Source organism: Schistocerca gregaria, chromosome 10 (assembly GCF_023897955.1).
Source record: "Schistocerca gregaria isolate iqSchGreg1 chromosome 10, iqSchGreg1.2, whole genome shotgun sequence".
NCBI lineage: Eukaryota > Metazoa > Arthropoda > Insecta > Orthoptera > Acrididae > Schistocerca > Schistocerca gregaria.
In genome coordinates, this window is record NC_064929.1 from 203,826,766 (window position 1) to 203,845,694 (window position 18,929).

Sequence of the window (18,929 nt, forward strand, 5' to 3'; positions counted from 1 at the left end):
GGTTGTGATTTTCGTGAGGTTGGTACCAATTTTTTTTCATTTATAATTTTCTAGAGGTGAGACTCTGCCATTTTAAATGCACTTGTGCATATTGTTGGAGGCTATCTGTTACACGCAATTTTCGTGCTTTTTATCATCATGCTGGTTGCCAAACGCTCGTATGGCTCAAGAACTCTGTAGTCAGTGTTTTCGTCTGCTCAAAAAATGTTCAAATGTGTGTGAAATCTTATGGGACTTAACTGCAAAGGTCACCAGTCCCTAAACATACACACTACTTAACCTAAATTATCCTAAGAACAAACACACACACCCATGCTCGAGGGAGGACTCGAACCTCTGCCGGGACCAGCTGTACAGTCTGTGACTGCAGCGCCGCAGACGGCTCGGCTAATCCCGAACGGCTTTCGTTTGCTGAGTAGTCCTGTCTTTTCTTGTGCAGTGCAAGGCATGTCGTTAGACAGTACTTTGAACACAGAGGCCAGTCACGTTGCGTGGCACAGAGTTTCGAATTCGGCAGGCCTTCGTGTACAGGCAGACAAGTAATCTTAATGCGTTTTGATAAAGATAAGCATAGCTTATGTTGCGTTTATGCTGACAACTTATTGCTCACATCTCTCCAGCACAGGCCAACGCTGATGAAACAAACCCACCGATTCCTACTGTCACAGCCGGCCGAAGTGGCCGAGCGGTTCTAGGCGTTTCAGTCTGAAACCGCGCGACCGCTACGGTCGCAGGTTCGAATCCTGCCTCGGTCATGGATGTGTGTGATGTTCTTATGTCCAAAAGTTAGTTAGGTTTAAGTAGTTCTAAGTTCTAGGTGACTGATGACCTCAGATGTTAAGTCCCGTAGTGCCCAGAGCCATTTGAACCTACTGCCACATTCAGCTCGCACCATAGCTGATCGCTACGGTCCTAACCAGGTGAAAGTATCAGTCTGGTCTGTGTTTCGAGATGTGGCCACCGCCGGCAGTTCTGAAACTCGAGCTGTGAATGGCTGCTTCAAGATCACGTGCTTTCCTGCACATCATACATGGAGTTCTGTATCTCCATCTACACCCATACTCTAAAACTAAAACTAAACTCTGCCTGAAAAGTCCATGAAGTCCCAACGGTACCGACCGGCCGCCGTGCCATCCTCAGCCCAGATGCGTCACTGGATGCGGATATGGAGGGGCATGTGGTCAGCATACCACTCCCCTGGCCATATGTCAGTTTACGAGACCGGAGCCGCTGCTTCTAAGTCAAGTAGCTCCTCAGTTTGCCTCACAAGGGCTGAGTGCACCCCGCTTGCCAATAGCTCTCGGCAGACCGGATGGCCACACATCCAAGTGCTGGCCCAGACCGACAGCTCTTAACTTCGGTGATCTGACGGGGAGCGGTGTTACCACTGCGGTAAGGCCGTTAGCATCAATACTCTACAAACCATTGCAAAATATATGGCAGGGGGTACATCTCATTGTACTTATTAAGAATTTCTTCCCGTTCCATTTGCGTATGGAACGGGGGAAAATAGCTTCTTAAATAGTTCTGTGTGCTGTAATTTGTCCAATCTCATTTTCTTTATTTCTACTGCAGTGAAACTCATTCCACTGCCATCTCCGACGTGCAAGTCGCCCAATGTGGCGTCGAATGCAATAAGCACTTGCCCTCGGCGGCCGAACTTCCCCAAATGGGGGACTCTCAGCCCACACGGCCGTACACTCATTTCATTTCATAGGGGGTTGTAATATATTCCTAGGTTTTCAATTAAAATTGGCTCTTCAAACGTACTAAGTATGCTTCCATGGGATAGTTTGCGTCTATCTTCAACCATTTGTCTCCTCAGCTTTGCGTTTCCTTGACACTCTCTCATGTACAAATAAATGTGCGACCACTGATGCCCTGTTTGTAAACATTCAGTATCGCCTGATGCTCCTATTTGATATGGACTTCCGACACTTGATCACTTTCCTGGATGGTATTTTATGAGCGGTCTCCTATGTAGACTGCATTTTCCCAATATGATACCAATGAGCCCACCACACATGGGAGTAATGTTGACAATATCAAGAGTGAGATTTTATACACGCACTTACTCCACTCGTTCTCGGACGCAACCTATCTGGCACCAGAGACATAGCCGGCCGCTATGGCCGAGCGGTTCTAGGCGCTTCAGTCCGGAACCGCGCTGCTGCTACGGTCACAAGTTCGAATCCTGCCTCGGACATGGCTGAGTGTGATGTCCTTAGGTTAGTTTGGCATAAGTAGTTCTAAGTCTCGGGGACTGATGACCTCAGATGTTAAGTCCCATAGTGCTTAGAGCCATTTGAACCATTTTTGGACCAGAGACATACACATAATCACAACTGCTTCATGACAGACAACATAAGGTGTAATAATTTTTGGAAAATAATTAATCTGTTTTCAACATCAGTTAGGGTATTATGTGTCACGCATGTTAACTAGTCAGCTTTCCCACTTCCCTGACACAAGCGGCAACCCTCTTCTGCTCGACGGCTTCAAGTCGAAATATGTAACATGGCGGTAGGTGGTGGTGAGTTCCTATGGGACCAAACTACTGAGGTCATCGGTCCCTAGGCTTACAACAAACAGACCTATGCCCGAGGGAGGACTCGAACCTCCGACGGGGGCAGCTACGTGAACTATGGTAAGGCGCCCTATACTGCGCGGCTATCCCGTGTGGCTGTAACATGGCATTGTGTACATAACCATGTCAGTGCATGACAAACAGAGTGCTGTTAACGAGTTCGGAATTCAAAGAATTTTTCCACACATGAATCACCCTCTCATTCAGCACAACAATGCCAGATCACACACAGAATCTGCAACAATCGGACGCCTTCGGCTCACTGTCATCAGTTATCCTTCGTACAGTCCTGAATTATTTTCATTTACAGAATGAGATTTTCACACTGCAGCGGAATGTGCACTGATGTGAAACTTCCTGGCAGATTAAAACTGTGCGCCGGACCGAGACTCGAACTCGGGACCTTTGCCTTTCGCGGGCAAGTGCTCTACCATCTGAGCTACCCAAGCACGACTCACGACCCGTCCCCACAGCTTTACTTCCGCCAGTACCTCGTCTCCTACTTTCCAAACTTCACAGAAGCTCTCGTGCGAACCTGCAGAACTAGCACTCCTGGAAGAATGGATATTGCGGAGACATGGCTTAGCCACAGCCTCGGGGATGTTTGCAGAATGAGATTTTCACTCTGCAGCGGAGTGTGCGCTGCTGTGAAACTTCCAGGCAGATTAAAACTGTGTGCCAGACCGAGACTCGAACTCTTGTCCGCGAAAGGCAAAGGTCCCGAGTTCGAGTCTCAGTCCGGCACACAGTTTTAATCTGCCAGGAAGTTTTATTTTCATTTGTTTCCAAACTTTGAGGATTTCACTTTGATAGTGATGAAGCAGAGCAAGCAGAGGTGATATTGTGGCACTGTCAACATCCATTCTACAGTGACAATAACAACAAACTGGTCTCTCCTTGGGAGAAATGTGTTCGCTACCAGCGTCACTATGCTGAGAAATAAGCATATGGAAAGAACAAAGATGTAGAATGTTATCTTGAGTAACTGGTAGGCAGTTCCAGAATCGACTTAGGATATGAAAATGACTTTAAGAGGTTTCACATAAAAAATTCAGAGGCACAGGTTTTCAGGACGGCCTTGTATTCTAAAATTTATAAAAAACGGAAACTGACTAGCGTGGAGGCTGTTTCATTATGCCCAGAACAGCCACTGTGGGCTCTGACGTCATACAGCTGCATCAGCATGGCTGGTCTCTATTTCGGATCGCCATCGTGGATTCTGACGTAACAGAGATGCGCCAGTATCCCTGAGCAGCTATCTTAGATCGCCATCTTCGATCTTGATATTGAGTTCCATTACTACCTCTGGTCTATCATCTTGATCGCCATCTTGGATTGACATGATAGAGCTGCAACAATGTATCGGGATGTGCCATTTCGTATGGTCATCGTGAACTATGACATCATAGATTGCACCATATCACGTGATCAGCCCTCTTTAATTTTCAACTAACAGGACAAACACCCATCTTGAATTTCCTACTAGTTTACACTTAAGACAATTACGTTAGTTCCACAGTGACCCCAGAATCCCTCAATTTTTTCTCAAATTCTTACAATTCTGTTGAAGCTCCTGCTATTTCATATGTAGGACAATTTATTCGTTTCAGAGGGAATGGGGAGGGGGAAATTTGAGAAGACTGGATGATCACAGAGAAATTCTAATTCCAAAACTGAAACATGGCATCTGCACTAAAATATTCCAATAGGAATTAATATAATGTTTTGCAGTGTTTGTTCACCATGTAGTTTTGTGCTTTTAGCAACATTGCAATAACTGGAAAATGAAGTATAGTTATATAAATTGAGGTTAATGGAATTTTCACAGACATCTATTAATGGTTCTTAGCCATTTTATTATGGCAGAACTTTGGAAATACAGACTACATGAGTTCAGAATTTACAAGAGAGTTCCTCACAGTGTATATCTAAAATATGATAAGAGGCAGATGGAAGAGGTTGGAAGTTTTAAGTTTTTGGGACTGCAATCTGATTAAAATATTCAGTTTGGAGTAGCATACAACAGAAATTCTCATGTCCCTAAGCAAACTTTTATCTGAAGTGCGAAATGTTAGGAGACACAGATGATACAATTCATTCCATATTGTCACATGGGACCCATTTTTAGGCTTACTCATCAGCCAAACCAACGTTTTCCAAGTTCATAAGCGTGTAACGTGAATTAGTTGTGGTATTAACTCAAAAACCTCCTTCAAAGACTTGTTTCAAGAACCTGCAGATACTAATTAGTCCTTCCTAATACATCTGTTCCTTAATGAAATTTGTCATAAACAATACATATCCTTATGGAATTAAAAACTTAAAAATAAGAATAAGCATCATAGAGACTTAAACTCGCTTACTTTGCTCCAGAAAAGCGTCCATTGTTCCGAACACACATTTTTGATAATTTACCTGCAGCCATAAAAAATTTAACTGCTAATAAAGTTCATTTTAAGTAGGTGCTAAACTCCTTCTTTTACATTCATGAATATCTTAACACAAGGGACTGAAGTGTTTATATTATTAACAATATCATGTAATGTGAGTTTAATGTAAAATATAACTTCTGTGCATCTTCAGGGCAGTAATTTGATCAACGTAATATGTTGTAAACGAATTTTTCTCTCAGATAATGTGTGGCTACAATAGTCTTAGAATTCTCACATGCTCCTCTGGGTATTGTGTATATTTACATCTTTTCTGACAAGTTTATTACTTCTTAAATGAAACTACGTTCAAGACTTTTGGACTTATTCCACATCCACATGGACTATTTAACTTAAGAACTATGGAAGGGACATTAGCGTATCTCCTTTTCTTTATAAATATAGTATTTATTCTCATTTTATGACAATTTCTATATTCTTGAACATTTTCTAACTACAGTATAAGGAACGAAAGGTATAATAAATCTGATCTACCTACAATATTTTAAGCTGATTACTGAATACATATATGAATGTTTGTTTTGTGAGTTATGGTATTATAGTTTTAAATCAAAGTAGAACACTATTATTATAGCTGAAAATACGAAAAACAAATCTTATAATGGAACTGAACATTGGATTTTGGCTTATGCATGATCAGTGAGTTAGTATTTCATGAATGGTTGCCTATACACAGCAATTTAAAAATAGGACTCGTGTTCTGATGTGACACATATTACAACCATATCAAGTCTGTGCATTTCTTTTAACTGATCCTCATTAATACTATCAATTACAGTATACATTGGCTGATGTCATAAGTGAAGCACACAGAAGACGTGGTGATATGTTAATATAACTTCCTACGTGCACACACCAGCAGGTATGTAAATGATTAGAGTTGCAATTCTCTGTGAGAGCATTTGCGTTATTCGTGTTTAATGTTGTTAGCAGGACTGTTACGGTATGTAAGAGGCAACAAACAACATAAGATGTTGAGCGTTCACAGTGAAGGACACAGAGATGCACATACTTTTGTGAGATGGCGTTATCAGCATCCAAAAGAATTAGAAGAAATCCAGTGTAATCATCCAGAGTGACCTAAGCTGCAACGGCCTCATTAAACAAATAATAGGAAAAGCACATGCCAGACTGAGATTCACTTGGAGAATCTTTCGGAAATGTGATCCATCCACAAAAGAAGTTGCTTACAGGTCAATCATCTGACCGATACTTGGATATTGGTAGTCAGCCTGGAACTTGCAGCACGTTGGTTTGATAGGGAAGAAGAGGAGATACAATTGGGCATTTTGACATGTAACATATGTGAAGGCATTTTGTAGGCACTGAACAAACTCTTGCCGCAGATGCCACCAGACCGGCCTTGTCCATCACATAGAGGTTACTGTCTAACAGCCATTTGTCCCATGCACTATTCATAACGAAAAAGCTAAGGCTCGAAAAATTATCGCAACCGAAATATCAGAAAAATTTGAGCTCATATGCATATTTGCTGACAGCTGCTCATGCCGTACACTATTCATAAATAGAATAGGTGAGATCTGAAGCAATGATGACAACAAGAAAATCAGGAAAATTTAAGCTGATATGTATATTTGCTGACAGCTGTTCATCGCATGTACTATTCATGAATGTAAAAGGGAAGGTCAGAAGATGTGGATATATCAGAAATACCTTCTGCCACACACTGTAAGGTGGTTTGAGATGTAGATGCAACAGGCATCTTAGTTAACACCATGAAACTGCTCGTATTTAAAGTTCATCCTTCCATTTAAATTAAGCAACAGTGAGGTGTCTTACTGGGCCTGTTTTCTCTGTTAACACTTCTCTCCCATTGTGTCTGACAACAGTGTAAATTTTTGCTACGACCAAAATAGGAAACGAAGTGCAAGATGGTGCAATTTCGACAGAATTTTGTATAGTCTACATTCCAGTAACGGGTAATTTGTATTGTACTTATACCTGGACAGATTGGTATCACCCTCTATTCTACACACATCGCAAGCAGATAAGGGTGTTACCTGTGACAGAGAAGAGAGTGCATACTATAACAGCGATGCACTGGTGTGGCGGCATGTTGCACAAATTTGTCACGCCGGCTCGTAGTCAGGACCTGCAATGAAATAACGTACTGAGTTTTTGTTTAATTTAGGAATTACTTCACACTGGCAAGATTACGGAATTCAAGTGCACTTTTACATCTAACCCAAGTTCCGTAGAGGGAACCATAGTTATCCAACAGAGGAAAGGGGACCTTCGGTTTATTTTCAATGAATTTTATATTTACATGGTGCAGGTATTCGAACTGAAAGAAAAAAATAAAACGGTGAAAAAGCCCATACCCAGAATCGAAACAGTAGTCCATTGATTAGGCAATACCAGTCCCCAACGCTACCGAGCTTTTATATACAGACTGTCCAGAAAATAAGCCCAAATTTTCACACCTATACGAAAGTGGAAAATAGAGAAATAGGCTGTTAAATTGATCAGAGTGAGGCCTCGTTTTACAAAAAAGGATATATTTGATTGAAAGTAATCAGGGTAGTTAAGAAAAAATTTAACTGGCGATTTGAGGAAAAATTGCTGCCCGAATTTTCAGAGGAAATAAACAAATGGAGTATCAAACTGACTACCACGAGCTCTAGTTTTGTAAAAAGATATTTAATTGCCTGAAAGTAATCAGAGTAATTAAGTAAAACTTAGAGATTTGCGGCAAAATTGAAATATTTCACGAGCAACGGCTACTAGCAATGTAAATCATGTATTGAAAAGGTCATCTCTTCAAGGCGGAGCTATTTTGTTCATGAAAAATTAGATTGGGATAGGAATTGTGAAATTCACCCTTTCATGTTGAAAACTGAATTTAATATCAGATTACAGTGTAAATTGAAACTTCTTTGCTTTCTCTTGATTTTAACAATACTAAAATACCTATCGATATTTAGATACGGTATATTATGTTTCACGCTATCCGAACGGAACTTGAAAATTTTTAAAAAAAGTTGAAAAAATAAAAGAACACTCAAATGTTTTGAGTAATGATTTGTCTAAAAGTAAGACGTAAAACAGATTAGAGAAACAACAGACGTGCCTCATATGCTGTGCACAACTTCGAGTATCATTCAAAGGCACGTCAAATGATTCACTAATCTGTTTTATTTCCTACTTTCAGATAAATCATTTCACAAAAAAATTGACCAGTTCTTTAAAAATATTCTCTATCTATCGTGTGGCGATTTCCGAGGCTGTGGTTAGATTGGTACCTAATAGCACAGCTTAAATTGATGCAAGTAACACAAATTACCAGTTAGATTCATGTAGCAAGCATAGGAAGTTACGTACAAGTATTGCGATAGTTAGCAACATCCGATTAATGATCTGCCGTGTTCACTTGCCATCCTTCACCACGCAAATCGTTACCAACAACAGCACGCAACGGAAAGCCCATGGACACTGCTAGGTGCACTTTTGCCATGACTACTTTAAAATAAGCAAAATGGTTTCGAGAGTTGCATGATTCGGAAGTAATGGCTCAAATTGTCATACTCGAGAAGTCTCATCTGCAGATGAATACTGATGGAAATGCCGATCCATTCAGTGGACTTGCTTGCATCACACAACCGAATTTATACAGCATTAGTTCCGTAAATTCATGACCGTGCAATCACATAAATATGCCTTAATGGAGCTACACACGTATCTGCATGCCTGACAAGCATGCATGAACAAGACATTTTCGCAAACATGCTAGGGCGTATGTAGGATACATTTGCACAAACATAGGGACGGTACAAGTCGCTTGATCGAATCACAATAATACAAGCATGCGCAAGCATACAACATGTGGACACTTGAGTAAGTACATGAACATCTGGGACACTTGTACAAGCATACGTCAGCTGTGAGACATTTTTTGTAGCAATCATGACGGGCGATCTGAGACATTTTTTGTAGCAATCATGTCCGGCGATCTGAGACATATTAACCGCGAAACTCTGAAGATATTATCCGCGCTTATGTAAGTGAGCATTTCCTGTGGAATACCAATTGAAATGTGTGTCATAATAAAACAAAAAGGGACTGTGCGCCTGATAGTCTCATTCAATACAGAGTAGTTTATCCTGCAGCAGAGAAAGATGCCGTAATGAAAAAGATAATTTCAATGAGATCAAATTACCCTAAAGAATGGAAACAGATATGGTTTTAACATAACTGTCCTCAACGTAAAAATCACCCTCTCCTCTGAACACATATGGCAGTTTCCATTAACTGTTTGCGACTTTAGGAACTTTCAGACGTTCAATAATTTGCAAAACTGTCCCAAAAGATTCTTTATTCTGAATAACACCTCCAGCCAATATTCAGCTAATGAGTGTTATTGGACTCCCCCTAAAATCTTGTTTTTTTGTGACAGATTGATCTGTAGCATAGCCCTAGGTCTAGGTTAGGTTGAAAGGCGATAAGTTGGTCGTTGTTGGCGATGCCAACGAATGTGCATTCCAAACACAGGCTGTGACAACAGTCTTTTTAAATACGTCCGCGCCACATTTAAAGCACTTTCCATCCTAAAAGTTAACGCAGCAAGGTTAACTCGGAAAACGTACACTATATAATGAACGAGTCTCCGACGAGTATTTTGCCTCATATTGTATACACAGATCGTACTACGAAAAATGCAAAGGGGAACTCTTAATCGATATCCTGACATTTGAACCGAAATCGAACACAATATATATACAATTTCCATCTTCTGTGGCAAATAGAATACCACTAAGAGAATGTTTGTAAATAAAATGAGCAACTTACAGCTGAAGGAAGTATCTCTGCACGTTTTCCATCAACCCAGACAGCACAATGGAGAAAATCAAAATCATTTGCTATATTGGGCCAAACATAAAGAGTTTGACATATTTCGGGTGCAAACTGATGCTTGTACAATCATTGTTGGGTCGTTGGAGGCGTAAAGAATTTGTGCACGCTTGTGCAAACTGCTTGATCATGCGTGCTTGTCAAGCATACAGTTTCGATATTTTTTGAATCTCTTACTAGGATGAAACCATATTCAGATCTTTGTAGCTCTTACCGAAGAAGAAGATATTTCGATCTGCATCTGCAGCAGCAACAATTTTTCACCAATGGTGTTACTAATAGATTAATGGGTAAACGTGGGTAAATTAGCGGCCAATTTCCAAGAATGTTTGCCTATCGAAGCCGCGGGCCAGAAACGATAGATATCGAAGGCGCGATTCCAAATCGACTACTTGACTGCGACTGTGGTGGGGGGAGTTAACAATGATCACTACAACAACGACAAAAGAAGAACGTGGACTAAAATTCTTGTCATTGTAAAGGGAATGACTTACCTCTCTCGTCATCGATGTTGTCGTCATGAAAAAGTCCATTTGATTTTTATGCTACGGAAAGCATCCCCCTTTTCCCATAACCTGGGTAGACTCTGTCTATGTCACGCGAAGGTATGGGTAAAGTGTCACATGTGTCAACTTTTCGTTTGTAACCGCGAGTTATGGAAATAAAGATACTGAAACTGTTAGAGTTGTCCTCTTTCTCCTGGACACCCTTGTCTTTTAATGAAAAATTTCACTGATTTCCACAGCCTCTCGATGTTTTGCATGTGGACGCTGGAATCATCGGAAGACACGGAACTCTACACAATGGTTCACGTACTCGCGGTTGAATCCTTTTGCTTTTAGTGTCTTGCAGGATGTAAAGGCTTCTGTAATCACTCTGCTATTGTGCAGTATAAAGTGCTTCATCAAACGTACTAAAGTTACCTTGTCTCTAGAGAATACTCTTACCATAAAGCACTTCCGGGACTCACGTTCTGTGCCACCGAACCCCAACTATTTCGATTTCATGCTCTGAAGGTCGTCCTCTCTGGTTTTTCCCCTACGTGTGACACGTCCACTTCAACAACTTCATTTGGTCCACCGATCGGTACCAACACCTATTCAAAGGAAGGCGTCGGCCCTTGTTTGTGACGTCACGTCAACTAGGCACGGCGAAGGCCAGGTCTGTTGCAGGCAGAAACGCCTGGGCGTGCTTATCACTATAAATCTCCTATTTTTGGACAAACTGTTTGGTATTGTTTTGGATTCTGCAGTTTTATTTAGATGAAAGATTTTCTTACTATCGTAAAGCTGCAAATGAAGATCATAGTTCTGTATTACTGAATCCTGTCGAAACAAACGTAGATCAATATGAGAAGACGCTTTGCCCCATTGTAAGCTTCGGAAATTTTACATTCAACTAACTATATTTACTTGATCCATTTTGCTCTCGGAACTTACCCAAACCCCCTTACAATTAACTCGTTTCTTTTATTTATTTTTTTTATTTTCGTTTGACATCGTCACTGGAAATGTGAACTAATTTACATGTGTAAATGTCCAACTGTTGCCATTCATTAGATTACAGTCGTTTACAACGAAAGGAATTCTAAACAGGACACAAAATAGCTTCATACATAGAAAATATTGCTGAGCTTAAACTTTTTTAACATTAGAAAACATAAATATTTCCCTCTTGCAACTGAAAGGAGAAACTTTATACTATAAAAACATTTTATTTGATAAAACAAGTATCTCTCTGTTGCATCCTCTTCTGTCCCCCACCCATTCCCCCAACGTGTACAGTCGGAAGATATTTCATTAACATTCAGTGCTCCTCACCCCACAGTCAACCAAGATACCTAAAGAAGAGTATAAATATATTCACAGTTTATTGTAAAAGCAACCCAGTACAAACATAACTTCCTCATATTTACAAATAATGTAAAGAAGCACGAATTCTGTTGCTGCTGGACCATGAAGTTGTTTTTGTATGTCAGTCCTTAAAACAGGTGGAAATTTAAGTTCATGAGTACACTATTTGTTAAGAAGTGTAATGAATTGCACAATTAACTGATTGCAGAAATCTCTCAGAACAATGTGTGTTGGTCAACTACCGCCAATAGTTGCACATTTTCCTGTGTCAGGGAGGGAGACACCACGGTTTTGAGTATGCCTGCAACAGACCTGGCGTTCGCCGTGCCTAGCTGACGTGACGTCACCAACAAGTGCCGAGGCCTTCCTTTGAGTCGGTGTTGTCGGTACACTGTCGTTCGTCACTATTACATTACTAAAGTCACTTTCTGATGCTCTTGCTTGCAGGGTGTACCCACTAACCCATCAAGATACATGAACTATGCTGGTTTAGATCGATAATTTTGAACAGTCACACCAAGTATTTTTCCTGATAGTCGTTGTTTTACCACAGCTTCCACAGTGAAATTATAGAGATATTTCACTATCACAACTCTTATTACGAACTTTGGTAATTTCCAAGAATGATTGCCTATTGAAGTCGCTGTGTCCAAACGAAACATATCGAACGTGTGATGGTAAATCGATCATGTGACTCTGGCGGGCGTTGTGAGTATGTTTAAGTTGGTAACTACAGTAACGACATAACAAGAGCGTTACAAAAATGTCTTTAATTGCAAAAGGAGACTTACCTTACTCGACGTCGGTGTCGTCGTCATGTGAAAGTCCATTACGGTGATGTGGATGGATAATTTGGAAGAGTCGAACCATGTATTCTTCCTGATACTCGTTCGTTTTTCGCACTGTCCGCGATGAAATTGTAACGCTATTTCAGCATCGAGACTGTTCTTACGGTGTTTTACACACTTCGCACCACCACAGTCTACACACTCCCTTCTTTCCTTGTCAGTTAGTATTCAATATTTGCTGCAAAATGTCGAACAATTATCTACGCTGCGTAAACATGGAATTAGATTCTTCCATGTGAGAGAACCCGCCGAAGAAACGTCAAGAACAGCAGACATCCCACTCAGTAAGAACATAAATCGTCTGGGTTTCCCTAGCAACTCACAAATAATTCGCTCAGGTATGCAATTTAGAGCAAGTAAGGGAAGTACGGAAAACAGATAGAAATGACGATCACAAATAACTGATCACAACGCCCGCCACCGGGATCGCATGATCGATTTAGGATCGCACGTTAGATATGAATCGTTTGGACCCAGCGACTTCGATAGGCAGTCATTCTTGGAAATCACCCGAACTTTTATTGACTTCGCCCCACCGCAATCTATATAATCACTCCTTTCGTCATCTGGGGTCTACTTTAGCACGGGATACAACCCGTCGGCTTTGACCAATGACGTCAGAATTCGCCAGAGAGCATGTATTACAAAGATGAAAGAGCTGAGTAGAATGTTCAGAAACAAAGGAATGCAAGAGAGAAAAACTCAGAATAACTGTACTTCACATATATAAGGGCCAGTAGTATTTTCACGTTAACGATATCACGTGTTTGTATCTTAGTATTTCTCCGCAAAATACAATGCTAAGAAATGAATGAAATATGTTACAAGCAAAGAATACATCACGTAACATGTGTGTCAGTTGTATATCGAAACTCTTTCGAACTATATTGCTTAAGTGCAATACGGCATACAAGTTCACCGTACGTCGATTTCCTCGTTTTCACTAGCATTTCTGTCCTGTTCTTCACTTGAACGATGTATCAAATCCTAAGTGGAACACGGGATACAAATTGTATATGTGTGTTTATTTCGTCTCCGCTATTATTAACAGTCTTTTGTTACGCACATATCAGTACTGCTGATGACAGAAGGACCTACGTATGTGATGTATGTATACCAGACTTCCGTTGACCTCTATATATGTACACTCGAAACGAAAAGGTGGAAATGACGTACGTTACATTTACAACCTGTACCTCAATTGAACTACACGGAGACAAGAAGACGACTCATGTACAATTTGTATCCCGTACTTCACTATGGGGTACAGTTTTTTTTGTTGCCTTGGACGCTAATAGTATCCCATTCGTTACATTTGTTATCTTGCTCGCCAATTGACATATATAGTTTCAGTGTAAATGCGAAGTGAAGGACGGGATACAAATTTTAGTTGTGTCGGGGGGTTTCGCCTGTAATACAGCAAGTACACATTCGAAAATGTCACTGATACTAGTGCTGGGAAACAAAAGAAGATCGACAGCTGAGAAATTTCTATTACGTACTTCACAACACGAAGATACACATATTGGTGGAATAAAACAGTGAAATATGTCAAAATAGTGAAATACAGTGAAAGAAGCAAATGGATAAGTGAACTTTCTAATGTATGACGTCATTGGTCAAAGCCGACGGATTGTATCCCCTGCTTCACTAGACCCGGTATTGATCCATATTTCCGACAGGAATTCAGACTACATTACATAACCGTGGAATTAGATTCTTCCACGTCAGGAAATCGGCACCAGACACCCAACTCACTACCAATCTAAATCGTATGGGTTTTCGTAGCAACTCACAAATCGTAGCAACTCACAAATCATTTATTGTAAATACCGCCACTATAGTCGTGTGATCGATTTATAATCACACGTTCGATATCTGTCGTTCGGAACTAGTAACTTCAATAGGCAAACATTCTTGGAAATTACGATTTAGTGTAATATTAAAGTTCCGGTCCTAGCTCAAAATGTAAATATACAGCGCTATACACAAGTCACACAAGAATTCCAGTCTGGTTTTGGGGACAAAGTAAGTAAGTTACGCTTCACCCCAAAGATATTATTCCTGTATGAGGTACATAGCGATTACACTAAAGCTCAAAGAGAACTAAACGCCTGGAGGTGACTAAATGTCTGATCGATACGATCTTGGCAGCAATGTCGACGTAAATGCCGTGGAATTTTATTATTTCCTGCAAAATGCAAATATATTTTATCTCATAAACTTTTAAAGGAATAACTTATAATTAACACAGTCCTTTTGTGAAACTACAATCAGTTGATTGCATTGTAAACATTGGCAGTTTCCTAATGAAACGTAAACACAGCCCGTTCCCTAGATTTAGTTTCATAGCGATGTTGTACTTCAAATCGTGACTGCTGTAAAAAGTACTGAAACATATAGGATTTACGGAAGGATAGGAACGTTTAATCCATGTGGATAGCCTATGACTATGAGGGAATTCTGTCAGCCAAAATGTAGGGAATATTGGAAACTGACCTACCTTGAGATATTGCCGCAACTAGTAGATTGTCGAGACGATAAGAAACGTATGTCAGACATCAGTCACAGGCGATTCTTTGTTGCGGAACGGGTGGGCAATTCCGTGAACCGATGAGTGAATGACGGAGCACTACATCATTGCTAATGCTCACAAAACAGTGAAGTTGTTGACCAGTTTCTATGGTAACCTTGAGCACCTGATCTTAAAATTCCTACTCATCTGCACACCAGTTTCTATGGTAACCTTAGCATCTCATCTTAAAATTCCTATTCATCTGCATCTATATTCTACAACTACTGTGGGGCGTATGGTGGAGTCTACTTACCACCATAGCAATTATTAGAGTTTGTTTCCGACCTATCCCCGTATGGATCGCGGGAAGAATGTCTCCGTGGGCGAGGTAAATAATCCAGTCCTGTCTTCACGATCCCTACAGGAGCGATATGGACAAGGTGAGAAAAGTAATCATAGTGATTTTTTATCTATCAAAGTTTTTATTGTCCCCTACAATGTAGTGCCTCTCGGCAGCTCTACACTGGTGGAGTCGTTCCCTGTCTTGTTAGCACCACTTAAAGGCTTTAACTGGTAGGGTCTTTAACATATCGGTCACGTTATTGTGAGTGTTCTTCACAGTCTCAGAACGATGCCCTTTTAAAACATTTTTCAATGTCGGGAAAAAACAAAAGGCGCAAGGACTCAGATCAAATGAACAGGAGGACTGTGTAACAACAGGAATGTCTTTTGAGATCGAAAATTCGTTGATGGAAGTGGCCGTGTGACATGGGGCATTGTCACGATGAAGCAGTCACTTGTCTGCAATGTCCGGTCTCATTCAATTCACCCTTTCCCTGCGCCTTTCAAGGATATCTGTGTAAAACCATTTGCTGAAAGTTTGTCCTGGAAGAACAAATTCTTTCGACGTTTTCGGCGTATTTTAAAACTGAAGGTCTCCCTAAGCAAGGTTCATGTTCAACGTGACCTCAGCCTCCCAAAACTGATTTGTGCCATCGAAAAACTTGTGCTCTTCATAAGAAATGTTCCCCTTGGGCCTGTTTCAACTTTTTAAAGGCCACGCTAGCTGATTTCCCAAGTTTAACAAAAATCCTGCTGGCAAAACAATACTCTAAATTCCGCTGTCCCTTTTTTGCTACACACAACAAACACACAAGTTCACTAATTGCGCTCTTAAAAATAACGTGATAGCTTCACGGAGCTGAAGATCGGACTGAGCATCTGGAATAGATTAACATACCGGTCTACACAAATAGAAACAAAACAGCGTTGCCAGATCGCTTATAGCGTTGTCGATCTCATTTCTTTTCTCGCACGCTTCGTATACTCCTAGATAATTCATCACTGGTTCTTGAAATACTGTCAATAGTCTTTCTTGGGAAATGCGTTTCAGAGTGTTCCATTTAAGGTTATTCAAAACCTCCATCAAACTCTCCCAAGCACAGCTGAAACCATTTGCATTGTTCTTCTTCGTATATCTTCATTTGCCTTGTTAGTTGTAATTGGTATGGGTGCCACATGCTTCAGAAATATTGTAGGAAGCGTAGCATGAGAGCAATATTCTGTGTACACTGATTCCATTTTTTCGGTATCCCACCAATGAAGTCAACTGTTCCACCTGGTTTACTTACGACAAATTTTGAGTCTTTGTGATCTTTCCATTTCTTATCCATACAAATTGTTACAACTAGTTACTTGTATATGCATATACACTGAAGAGCCAAAGAAACTGGTACACCTGCCTAATAACGTATAGGGCCCCCACGAGCAAGCAGAAGTGCCGTAACATAACGTGGCATTGACTCTACTAATGTCTGAAGTAGTGCTGGAGGGAATTAACACCGTGAATCCTGTATGGCTGTCCATATATCCGTAAGAGTACGATAGGGTGGAGATCTGTTCTGAACAGCACGTAGCAAGGCATTCCAGATAAGCTCAATAATGTTCATATCTGGGGAGTCTGATGGCCATCGAAAGTGTTTAAACTTAGAAGAGTGTCCCTGGAGCCACTCGGTAGCAATGTACATGTGGGGTGTCGCGTTGTCGTGCTGGAATTGCCCAAGTCCGACGGAATGTACAGTGGACATGAATGAATGCAGGTGATCAGACAGGATGCTTACGTACGTATCACCTGTCAGAGTCATATCTAGACGCATCAGGGGTCCCATATCACTGCAATTGCACACGCTTCACACCATTAGAGAGTCTCCACCAGCTTGAAGAGTCCCTTACTGACATGCAGGGTCTATGGATTCATGAGGTTGTCTCCATACCCATACATGTCCATCTGTCCGTACAATATGAAACGAGACTCGTCCCACCAGGCAACATGTTTCCAATCATCAACAGACCAATGTCGGCCGGCCGGGGTGGCCGAGCGGTTCTAGGCGCTACAGTCTGGAACCGCGCGCGACCGTTACGGTCGCAGGTTAGAATCCTGCCTCGTGCACGGATGTGTGTGATGTCCTTAGGTTAGTTAAGTTTAAGTAGCTCTACGTTCTAGGGGACTGATGACCTCAGAAGTTAAGTCCCATGGTGCTCAGAGCCAGTTAAACCATTTGAACCAATGTCGGTGTTGACGGCACAGGCGAAAGTTAAAGCTGTTGTGCAGTGATCAAGCGTTCACAAGTGAGCCTTCGGTTCCGAAAGCCCATATCGATGATGTTTCGTTGTATGGTTCCCAAACTGACTCTTGTTGATGGCCGAGCAATGAAACCTGTAGCAATTTAGGCAAGGGTCCTTTTCTGTCACGTTGGACGAGTCGCTTCAGTCGTCGTTGGTCCCGTTCTTACCAGACCTGTTTTCGGCTGCAGTGATGTCGGAGATTTGATGTTCTGCCTAGTTCCTGATATTAACGGTACACTCATGAAATGGTCATAGGGGAAAATCCCCAGTTTATCGCTACCTCGGATATGCTTTGTCCCATCGCTCTTGCGCCGACTACAACACAACATTCAAACTCACTTAAATCTTGATAACATTCCATTTTAGCAGCAGTAACCGCTCTAACTACTGCGCCAGACACTTGTTGTCTTATATAAGCGTTGCCGACTACATCACCGTATTCCGCCGGTTTACCTATCTCTGTATTTGAATATACATGCCTGCACCAGTTTCTTTGGCGCTTCGGTGTAGATTCCAACTGCGACTCACTGGCATATAAACCACGGAATACCATTTGTTTTCGTTCTGTGAACTGTGTAATAACTTTTGTCTTTTCAGGTGAGTCCCGGATTTGTGTGCAGCGCTACACAGGTATATTCGTATCGCTGAGGCTCTCTAGGCTGTATTGAGAGTGGTACCGACAATGATCGTCAGATGTCGTCGCCAGAGATCGTCCGATGACATCAGCCAACAGCTTTGTCATGGTACATAGGATTTCCTTCGTCAGTTTTTAGTGGGGTCAATGAGTTTAGGTTCTGTTCGGTTCTACACTAAGGTGGCAAAAATCATGGGGTGGTGATATGTACATACACAGATGGCAGTAGTGTAGCGTACACATGGTACAAAAGGGCAGTGCGATGGCAGAGCTGTCTTCTGTACTGAGGGGATTTACGTGAAAAGGTATCCAGCAGTATAACAAGAATTAACAGATTTGGAACGCGGAATGGCGGCTGGAGCTACATGCATGGGGCATTCCATTTCGTAAATCGTTTAGGAATTCAATATTTGGCGATCTACAGTGTCAAGAGTGTGTCGAGGACACTAAATTTCAGGCACTGCATCTCACAACGGACAATGCAGTAACTGACGGCCTTCACTTAACGACTTGGAGCAGTGGCGTTTGTACATACACTACTGGCCATT

At 41.3% G+C, this 18,929-nt stretch overlaps 1 protein-coding gene across 4 annotated transcripts in view; it reads right to left on the reverse strand.

The window, feature by feature from the left end:
• LOC126293649 (carbonic anhydrase 1-like) overlaps positions 1-15,300 on the reverse strand; it is a 133,913-nt gene extending 118,613 nt beyond the window's left edge. For 2 of the 4 annotated variants that reach the window (XM_049986930.1, XM_049986928.1), the window contains exons 1-2: positions 15,111-15,300; positions 7,059-7,150 (exon numbers count right to left, since the gene is read on the reverse strand). In XM_049986930.1, the coding sequence (XP_049842887.1) occupies positions 7,059-7,113 (55 nt within the window). In that variant the 5' untranslated portion in view covers positions 7,114-7,150; positions 15,111-15,300. Of the gene's footprint in view, positions 1-7,058; positions 7,151-15,106 lie in introns of all 4 variants that reach the window. The other 2 variants (XM_049986931.1, XM_049986929.1) reach the window with 2 other exon arrangements.
• Positions 15,301-18,929: the final 3,629 nt, after the last annotated feature.